The 11407-nt window shown below is 39.7% G+C and overlaps 1 protein-coding gene across 1 annotated transcript in view; it reads right to left on the bottom strand.

Moving 5' to 3' along the window:
• The window catches only part of POP1 (POP1 ribonuclease P/MRP subunit), a 55368-nt gene that overhangs the window by 28018 nt on the left and 15943 nt on the right, over positions 1–11407 (bottom strand). The window contains exons 8-11 of the mRNA XM_019642527.1: positions 10872–11128; positions 10663–10756; positions 8332–8443; positions 7639–7758 (exon numbers count right to left, since the gene is read on the bottom strand). Coding sequence (XP_019498072.1) covers positions 7639–7758; positions 8332–8443; positions 10663–10756; positions 10872–11128 — 583 coding nt within the window. The remainder of the gene's footprint in view (positions 1–7638; positions 7759–8331; positions 8444–10662; positions 10757–10871; positions 11129–11407) is intronic.

Genomic DNA, 11407 nt, shown 5'->3' with positions numbered 1-11407 from the left:
CTATGAGAAAATATTACAAATAATTATATGCCAACAAATTCGACAATCTGGAAGAAATGGATAAATTCCTAGAAATATATAATCTTCCAAGACAAAACCAAGAAGAAACAACATCTGAACCAACAGATTACTTCCAAATCAAATCAATAATCAAAAAACTCCCCACAAACAAAGTCCTGGACAGGACGGCTTCACAGGTGAATTTTACCAAACATTGAAAGAAGAATTAACAATGATTCCTCTCACACTATTCCAAAAAGTCAAGAAAAAGGAAGGCTCCAAGCTCATTTTACGAGGCTACCATTACCCTGATTCCAAAAACAGACAAAGACATTACAAAAAAGACATTACACAAAAAAATTATAGGTCGATATCCCTGATGAACACAGATGCAAAAATCCTCAACAAAATATTAGCAAACTGAATTCAGCACCACATTAAAAAGATCATACACCATGACCAAGTGGGATTTATTCCTGTGATGTAAGATTGGTTCAATATCTGCAAATCAATTATTGTGATACACCACATAAACGAGACGAAAAGATAAAAATCATATGATCGTATCACTAGATACAGAAAAGTGTTTGACAAAATCCAGCACCGATTTATGATAAAAACTCTCAGCAAAGTGGGAACAGCGGGAACATAACTCAACAGGGAAAAGCTAACAGCATTCTCCTTAAGATCAGAAACAAGAACAGGATGCCCACTTTCATCACTTTTGTTCAACATAGTATTGAAAGTCCTAGCCACAGCAATCAGACAAGAAAAAAAAATAAAAGGCATCCAAATTGGAAAGGAAAAAGTAAAACTGTCATTATTTGCAGATGCTAGGATACTATATACAGACAACCTGAAAGAGTCCACCAAAACAACTATTAAAACTGATAAATAAATTCAGTAAAGTAGCAGGATACAAAATTAATATTCAGAAATCATTTGCATTTGTATACACCAATAATGAACTGTCAGAAACAGAAAATAAGAAAACAATCCCATTTACAATTGCATCAAAAAAATAAAATAAAATGCCTAGGAATAAATTTAACCAAAGAGGTAAAACACCTATACTTGGAAAACAACAAGACACTAAAGAAAGAAACTGAAGAAGATAAGAAGATACAATTCAATGAAAGCATATACCATAATCACAGATAGGAAGAATTAACATTGTCAAAATGTGCATACTACCTAAAGCAATCTACAGATTCAATGCAATCCCTATCAAAATACCAATGGCATTTTTCACAGCATTAGAATATTCTTAAAATTTATATGAAACCACAAAAAACTCCAAATAGCTATTGCCATCTTAAGAAAGACAAAATTGGAGGTATCATGCTACCTGATATGAAACTATACTACAAGACTATAGTAATCAAAATAGCATAGCATTGGCATAGATAGAAACAGACACATGGATCAACGAAACAGAATAGAGAGCCCAGAAATAAGCCCACAACAATACGGTCATTTAATCTATGACAAAGGATGCAAGAACATAAAGTGCGGTAAAGACACTCTATTCAAAAAATGGTGTTGGGAAAACTGGATACAGACAAAAAAATGAAACTGAACTTCCTTTGTACACCATATACAAGAATAAAATCAAAATGGATTAAAGGCTTAAATGTAAGACCCAAATCCATAAAACTCCTACAAGAAAACACAGGCAGTAAACTCCCTGACAATGCTCTCAGTGATATTTTTTCTGATCTATCTCCTTGGGCAAGGGAAACAAAAGAAAAAATAAACAAATGGTACTACACGAAACTAAAAAGTTTTTTCACAGCAAAGGAAACCATTAACAAAACAAAAAGACTTTCTACTGAATGAGAGAAGATATTTGCCAATGGTACATCTGATAAAGAGTTAATATTCAAAATTTAAGAACTCATATAGCTCAATACCAAAAAAGCAATCCAATTAAAAAAAAATAAGCAAAGGAAGGACTTGAACAGACATTTCTCTAAAGAGAACATACACATGGCCAACGGACATATTTTCAGATGCTCAATATCACTAATCATCAGAGAAATGCAAATTAAAACCACAATGAGCTATCACCTCACACCTGTCAAGATGGCTATCATCAATAAATCAAAAACAAGTGTTCGAGAGAATGTGGAGAAAAGAAAGCCTTGTACACTGTTGGCAGGATTGCAAATCGGTGCAGCCACTATAGAAAACAGTTTGGAGGTTCCTCAAAAAATTAAAAATAAAACTACATTATGACCCAGCAATTCCACTTCTGGGTATTTATTCAAAGAAATCCAAAACACTAATTTGAAAAGATATATGTACACCTATGTTCGCTGCAGCACTATTTACAATAACCAAGATATCGAAGCAACACAAGTGCCTATCAACAGATGACCAGATAAAGAAATTGTAGTATATACGATGTGTGATAAAAAAAATACGGTGATAGGGCCGGCCAAGTGGCTCAGTTGGTTAAGAGCTGACTCAAGAGTTTGAGCTCTGAGCAACAGCGGTTCGATGCCCGGCCTGAGATGAGATGCCACTGAGCTGCCAACAGGTGGCAGGATGGCTCAGCTTTAAAAAAAAAAATACGGTGAAGGGTCAGCCTGGTGGCGCAGTTGGTTAGAGCATGTGCTCTGAGGAACAGGGTCACCATTTCAATTCCCACATGGGCCAGAGAGCTGAGCTGCCAATGGGCAGCCTGATGGCTCAGCTGGTGAGAGCGCGTGCTCTTAACAACAAGGTTGCCAGTGCAACTCCCGCATGGGATGGTGGGCTGCACCTCCACCCCCTGCAAATATATTGAAAGTGGCGGCTGGACTTGGAGCTGAGCTTGCGCCCTCCACAACTAAGATTGAAGGACAACAACTTGACTTGGAGCTAATGGGTCCTAGAGAAACACAATGTTCCCTTCCCCAATTCCCCAAAAAATCATTAAAAAAAAAAAAAAAGTTAATATTTAAATTTTTAAAAATTTGTTACAGCAAAAGACACATTGCCATTAATACCCCTCAAAATACTCCCCCTCAGGCCGGCCAAGTGGCGCGTTGGTTAAGAGTTGGCTTGGGACGCCAGCTCTGAGCAGCAGGGTCACCGGTTCGGATCCCAGATGAGGACCAGTGTTGCTGCACCCTCTACAGCTAAGACGGTGAACAACAGCTTGATCTGGAGCTGGGCTGCCGTGAGTCGCTGGCAACAGCATAGGCTGCAGTGGAGCTGCAGTGGGCTCCCATAAGCTACCGTGAGCGGCCGGCAGCCGGCGTGAGCAGCCGTCCAGAAGCCGGCGACTGATCTGCCTCATCCGGGAAGAGCGCAATGATGGTGCCAACTTAGGCCAGTGAAGTGACATCCTCCACAACTAGACTGAAGAACAAAAGAACAGCAACTTGTCTGTTCCCCTTCCCTGATTCCCCAATAAAATCTTTAAAAAAAAAAAAAATACTCCCCCTCACTTCGAACACACTTATCCAATAGTTCTTGCCACTTTCTGAAGCAGTTCTGGAAGTCCTCTTTTCTGGGTGTCTTCAGTTGAGCTGTTATAGCTGCCTCGATGTCCTGAATCAATTCAAATGTATACCTTTCATGGTCATTTTGACTTTGGGGAAGAGCCAGAAGTCACCTGCTACCAAATCCGGTGAATACGGTGGATGAGGACACACCATAATGTTTTTATTTGACAGAAATTGCCATACCAGAAGTGATGTATGACACGGAGCCTTTCTGTTGTGATCAACAAATATAGTGAATGCTGCTGCCAAGTGCCATCCAACAGAAAGGCAGGAATCTTCAACGTGGGAAACAGTGCGTTGAACCTTAGTAACAGTGTGTGTCAAGTTTCAACTTCTTCGGTGCAGTCAATCAGGTGTGAGCTATGGTTGAGAGAAGGTGTGTTTTAAAGTATGCCGTAATGGGCCGGCCGAGTGGCTCAGCAGGTAAAGAGCACGAGCTCCGAGCAACAGGGTCACCAGTTCAATTCTCACATGGGCCAGTGAGCTGTGCCCAAGCTGAGCTGCCAACAGGTGGCAGGAGGGTTCAGCTGGTGAGAGCACATGCTCCTAACAAGGTTGCTGGTTCAACTCCCACATGGGATGGTGGGCTATGCCCACCTGCAACTATTGGGTCGTCAGTAAAGTCATGATGCATTTTTGCATTAAAAAACATAGAAAAATATGTCATGACTTTCCTGACGACCCAATAAGATTGAACATGGCACCCTGAGATGAGCTGCCCTGAGCTGCCAATGGGCAGCCAGATGGATCAGTGGTTAGAGCGTGTACTCTTAGCAACAAAGTTTCCAGTTGGCCTCCTGTATGGGATGGTGGGCTACACCCACCCGCAACTAAGACTGAACATGGTACCTTGAGCTGAGTGGCCGCGAGCTGCCAACAGGCAGCCAGATGGTGACTGGACTTGGAGCTAAGCTAGATGCGCCCTCCACAACTAAGACTGAAGGACAACAACTTGGCTGTTCCCCTTTCCCAATTCCCCAACACTGTTCCCCTTCCCCAATAAAATCTTTAAAAAAATAAAAAATAAAAAAAATAAAGTGTGTCGTAAAACATCCTCCATTATGACAACGCTTCATGTCACACATTGCTTCTGATACAGCAATTTCTGTCAAATAAAAACATTACAGTGTGTCTCCATCCACCTTATTCACTGGATCTGGCACCTTGCGACTTCAGGCTCTTCCTCAAAGTCAAAATGATTCAGGACATCAAGGCAGCCATGACAACACAATATTACTCGGCCATAAAAAAGAATGAAATCTTAACCATTTGCGACAACATGAATGGACTACAGGGTATTATGCTAAGTCAAATAAGTCAGACTGAGAAAGACAAATACCACATGGTCTCACTTATGTGTGGAAACTAAAGAACAACATAAACAAACAAAACAAAAACAGACTCATAGATAACTCTAACTGATGACTGCCAGAGAGAAGAGGGGTTGTGGAACTGGGTGAAAAAGGTGAAGGGATTAAGAAAAACAAACTGGTAGTTACAAATTAGTCATGGTGATGTAAAGTACAGCATAGGAAATATAGTCAATAATATTGCTACAACTATGTATAGTGGCCAGTGGGTACTAGACTAATCGGGGAATCACTGCATAAATTATATAAATGTCTAACTACCATGCTGTACACCTGAAATAGATATAAAATAATACTGAATGTCAACTATAACTGGAAAAAAAATAATTAAAAAGAAAGAAGTTTACCTCTTTATGTAGCTCACATGCCAATATTTATTTAAAGAAATTACTTAAGGGCCAGCCGAGTGGCGCAATGGTTAAGAACTGGCTTGGGACGCCAGAGGGCCCCGGTTCGGATCCCACATGAGGGCCAGTGACACTGCCCTCTACAGCTAAGATGCTGAACAACAGCTCAACCTGGAGCTGGGCTGCCGTGAGTCNCTAGCCATAGCTCTCTTTAAGCTGAGTTCCTAAACCCAAGCTAGACATTTAGGAACTAATTTACAAGTCTCCTCCTTTCTCACCACCCATCTTCCAATCAACCACTGAGTCTTGTCAATTTTATCCTCCAGGAATGTGTGTATTAGTCCTAGCCCCTGCACTCCAGCCACACAACCACCATTCAGTCCCCCGTTATGTCCTAGATCATAGATACTCCCAGGGTCTCTTTTAAGGCCATCCAACCATGAGTCCTCTCTCCAGCTCCTCCTCCCACCTCTGCACCCCTGGTCTCATCCATCCTCCAGTGTTGCTGGCGTGAAATCTGATCGTGTCACGGCCCAGCTTAAAACCTTCAGTGGTGCCCTACAGCTTCAGTACAAATCCTTAAAATGCCCCCAAGGTCTTTTTGGTCCCTGTTTCTCCTCAGTTTCATCTCCTGCCCCACCCTTGACTCCAAGCTACTGCTCCGCTTGGGAGATTCCTGAATCCATCATCCTGTTTTGGGCCTGGGCACTTGCACATGCTGTTCTCACTTCCCAGCAATCCTTTCTCCACTGCAGCCCTGACCCCAGGAGTCTGGTTAATTCTAACCACCCACCTATGAGTCAGCTCAAAAGCCAGCTCCTCCATCCAGGACCTCTCCCTGATTACCGCAGTCTGCACTTAGTACCCCTTCTTTGGGCTTCCTTTGTACCCTGTACTGCTTTGACCATATCCTAATGTACCCCATACAATACCTGGTCCTGGTAGGAGCGCAACCATTGTGAAATTAAAGACAGGAGAATAGTAAATAAAAACAGACAGAACACTCTAGGGAAAAAAACAATGAAAGAAAAACATGTATTTAAACCATGAGATTTATCATTTCAAGAAAAAGTCTTTGCATTAACTTTTTCTAGAGATTATTCTTCTCTAAGGACAGTAAAAAAACATAGTATATATCATAAGTAAGGGACCAATAAATTGTTTGAAAATAAAAGAAAGTCTANAGACTGAAGAACAAAACGACAGCAACTTGTCTGTTCCCTTCCCCCAATTCCCCAGCACTGTTCCCATCCCCCCAATTGCCCAATAAAAAAAATCTTTAAAAAAAAAGAAATTACTTAAAACAGGTTTTAATGAAATTCCACAATGACTGACAAAATGGTAAGCTTTTATAATAAAACTTAAATCATGTTCTTTGAGAAAGACTTTAATTTTCCTTGAATTTATTCATATTAAGATAAATACCTTAGAAAGGATTTAATAGAAAACTGCCTCATTCCAAAAAAAAATTTGAGGCAGCAAGAGAAACTAAGTAGAGTTTAACTATGGCTTTAAGGCAATTATGATAGTCAACACTTCATAGTATAGTCAATGCTGCAAATTTTATGGCTGCACCAGTCCATACTGCTATTAAAAGAAAAGAAAAAGGTAGCAAGTCATTAATGAAAGTCTTAGCTTCCATAATTAACTAACTTATTTATATATCTTCAAATCCTCTCATCCAATCTACCTTTCATCTGAAGTCTGACAGAGTAATTTACTGCCTCTTTAATAAGCTATCTAACTACACATGGAGGTAAAAACAAATTCTAAAGTTGTTACTATACACACCTGTTTTTTCTCCAAAAATTCACAAGCTAATTTTAATGATTCTTCCAAATAACCATATTTAAATGACAGTATATACAATAAAACATAATTACAACTGCTGCAAATCCCAGATCACATTAAAGTTTTAGCCAGCCCTACCCACCCTCCTATACCTCCCCAGCCAAAAAACTCCCTCAGGCCACTCTACTGAGTCCAAACCAAGATATCTAACCCTTCAGCACCTGGGATGGCCTTGCCAGGATTCGAACCTGGATCATCTGTATGGTCAGACAGAGGCTTCCAATGAGCACAAGACCAGCTGCAGGTGCACATCCCTACCTCACAATTAAAATCTGAAATGCCAGCATTTTCAGAGAACCCAGTTTGCAGTGAGACAGGTTTTACTAGACACTAGAAAGAAAAAACTTAGGGGAGAAAAACCAACACAAAAATCAGGCTACGTGTTTCATAACTAACAAACACGCCCACACACACCGTCTCCTTTGATCATAACCACCTTAAAAGCAGCCAGGTAAAGATCGCCCTGATTACTACAGATGAAGTCACTGCATAGGTGTCACAAACAGAACTCTTCTAATGGGACTAGACTGCTGCTTAAAATAGTAAGGAAGACAAGGGGTGTTTCAGGAACTTTACCTTGGCATTTCTCTGGATTGGGCAAAACTTTGGACCTCTTCTGAGGCAAATTTATTCGAGGATCCCCAACTGTCAGTCCTAGAATAGTACCTGCCGGAATTTCTGCTGGTGATGTTATTCCTTTAACAACAAACAAAAATACCCAAGCTCAAAGAAAGTCATTCACAATGTATACATATTTGCATGTATTTTCAAACTTTTCTAATGAAACTTTCTTCTTGGGCTATTTATTTAAAAACATGCACTCTCCTTTTTTCCCATTGACACTTTTAGAGAATAAATTAACATTTATAAAGAGTGATGTTTCTTACAAAAAATATTAAATTAACATAACAGATTATTTTACAACACACTTATGTTTCTATCAAGATAACTATAGTAGCTTTATGCATAAAAGTAATCATGTGCAGGTAAGCATAGATTTCAGTTTAGTACCTGATATATGCATTTATCTATAATATCAGAATGCCAGTTATTAATATTTAGAATACTAATATCTCATTTGTTTGTTATTTCATAAACAAACTCAAATAGTGTTTAGACTATTCACTGAATCAGGCACCTCTCTTTCTTTCTTGCTGTATTAAAACAATGAGTTACAAGTTAAAAAGCACCACTACACAAAACGCTATTTTAACCCACTTCCCACTGATCCCCCCATCCCCAATACAACGCAGCATCCCCTCCGTATACCTCCCAACAATGCAAAAATAGCTTCTTGTCTGTGATGAAGGGAAACGCTATCAGGATTTTTACAGGTCTCAGTCCACCAACGGTGAGGTGTGTTCTCTGTGTCTTCTCCCTCCTGAAAAATAACAACTCCTATTCAACAGACAAATAATGAACCAGACTTAATACTTTTGTTATGGTTGTGACACTGCCCCCCCCACCCACTTTTCTTCTGTATGTGAGAATGCATGTTTTATGGGGAGAACCGGGGAATTTGCCCCTATAATTGCCACAGTAATTAATTCCAGACTAACTACTCTACTTATTAGAGGCAACGACATAGAATTACACTTGTGACGATTTCACATACGAAGAAAAATGGTTTTCAGAGATCACCTACCTAAGTCACTTCACACCTGTAGTTGCTCCTCTCCCACTACTGCCAACTTCGTCACCACCAATTTAAGCAACAAAACCTTTCTCACCCAAGAAAAACCAAACCAATACCTTTTGAAGAAATCTTCAGCAAAAGGACATATTACAATTATAGTATTCCTAAAAATTTCAAATAAGATACATAAGAGCTTCCCTAGTGGTCTAGTGGTTAGGATTCAAATAAGATACTCAAGTATGTTACTTCTATTTTTTTTCCAGACAGAACCAGGAATTGAGCAAGGTTTCAAAAAGTCCCACGTGCATGCCAAGGCAGAGTGCCTACAGCTATGATTCCTACAGAGGTTCACTGAGTAGGATGTGCTCCTAGATTCTAAAGCAACCCATAACACACGTGCCATTTATCTCACAAATACTCAGGTAGCACAGCTTAGTGGTCTAAAGTACAGGCTCTGGAACCAAACAGCCCTGCTCTGCAACTTATTTAGCCAGAGCAGAACACCTCGTCTTGCCAGGCACTGTGCTAAGCACTGGGGACAGAAGACTGGGCAGGAAACGCTCTGCCCTTGCCATCACAAAGCTCAGTTTAACATGAGACACAAACACTGCATAAATACACAAACAGACGTAATATAAATTGAGGAAATATGCAAGATGCAATGCAAACAGTAGGAGGGATATAATTTAACTTCAGGGATCAGGAAAGGATTCTATAGGGAAATGATATACAGATGTTGAAACCTGAAGAATGAGGAAGATTTTGACCAAGCAAAGAGTGGTGGAGGAAGAATGTTCAAGCAGGTGGAGAAAACGCAGGTGCGAAGGCTCTAAGGGAGACAAGCTCTGACACATTCTACAACAACGGGAGGCCAGTGTAGCTGAAGTGCAGAAGGTGAGGAGAGATAAGGCAGAAAGGCACAAGATTACATTAAGGGATTTGAATTTTACCTGTATCTCAAATAGAATGAAAGGCTATACAAAAGCTTTTAATTACAAAGTAACACAATGTGAATAAATTGTTAAAAGAGCACTCTGCCTCCTGCACAGAGAATGGAGTGAATAGGGGATAAACAAAGGAGGAAAGTTAGTAAGACACTGCTTCAGTATTCAGGCAGGAGACAACAGTAGTTGAGACTAGCATGGAAGCAATGAAGAGAAAGAGAGAAGCAGCCTTTGTTTTTTTCAAGTGTTTTTCTTCTAAAAGCTCAAAAGCTGTTCAGGTCTATCATCACATTTGACCATGTCAAATCTGTGAGAGACACAAGTACTGAAAGGTCCATTGCACTAAAGTAGCCAAACAAACTGAATGTGAACCCAGAGTGTCTGGATCCTAATCTAGTCTCTACTCTCCAGACCTGCGCTGTTAACATGGTAGCCCTACACACAGTGAGCTATGCAAACTTAATTTTTAGTTAAATAAAAGTACAAATTCAGTTCCTCAGTCCCACTAGCCACGTTTCAAGGGCTCAATAGCTACATGTGGCTAATGGCTACCATACTGGATGGCACAAAGGAACATCATCCTCGCAGAAAGTTCTATTGGACCGTGCTGCACTAGACTTATTGCTCTTAACCTTTTAGGGATCACAGACCCTTAAAACTAGTCCCAGAAAATAGGCATCACAGAAGTACAAACAAACAAACAAACAAAAAACTGGCATACTCTTTCAGAGATATTAGGGACTCTCTGTTAACTTACTTATGAAACAGAAGCTACCACCCTTTCACAAACCCACAAGCTGCAAGAATAAACTGTACTAAATAAGAACAAGTCAGTTTACTTATAACATTCATTTAGATTTACTCTTCTAAGAGAAGTGAGAAATGAAAAAGTCCTTAATAATTAAGCATAAGAAGAGAAATAAACAGTTATAGGCCATGGCCCCAAATTATGTTAGGTTTCACAAGTTTGCTAAGAAGGACATGACTAGAATAAAACATTACAGTCACATTTAATCTTACGATGTGGACAGAAGCAGCTTTGACTGCCTCAGTTAGGATGGAGTGGGAAAGTGGACCAATCAGCCGGAATCGGTTCATCTCCATCGTCAAATCACTGAAAGAGACAAAAGGTCTTAAAATGGACATTTCCATTATATACGCTGTCTGTGCCACTGGCAGAAACATAGCAAGCCTTCACTGGAAATGTTCAGCGCAAATTCAGCCTGTACCTGATTAGAATGCCTGTGGTTGGAGAGAGCCAAGAATATAGTTGATGTGGATCTCTAGTTGTGTCACCGATCAATTTTTTAATTGGTTTAGCATTTTCCCCATCATCTTTCCGTTTTCTTTTCTTGCCAATTTTCTCATCAGGAAGTTTAGTTTGGCTTTTTTCTTGGGTTGGTGTCAGAGGGGGGTCGGAGACACAGACAGTTGATCTGGTGGGTTCCAAACACTGGCATACCACTTTTATCTCCTCTAAAATATCCTAAGGATATATTTAAACATTTTACTTTAAAATTTTGAAATTTAAATACATTACACATTTAAGGTAGTTTAGTTTATATGTTATTTTTTTCTCCCTTTAAAATTTACATTTTCATCCCTTTACAAATTAAACTAAATTCATCAAGAAACCATTTTGGTTCTTCTGAGTAGTATACAGCACTTGGAACAAAAAAAGAACGCCAAATGTCAAAGATTGATTAAAACAACATGACTACTCTGAACAAATTAAAACACACACACACACACACACACACACACA

Source organism: Hipposideros armiger, unplaced genomic scaffold (assembly GCF_001890085.2).
Source record: "Hipposideros armiger isolate ML-2016 unplaced genomic scaffold, ASM189008v1 scaffold_70, whole genome shotgun sequence".
NCBI classification, from domain to species: domain Eukaryota; kingdom Metazoa; phylum Chordata; class Mammalia; order Chiroptera; family Hipposideridae; genus Hipposideros; species Hipposideros armiger.
This window is presented reverse-complemented; position numbering and strand designations above follow the sequence as displayed.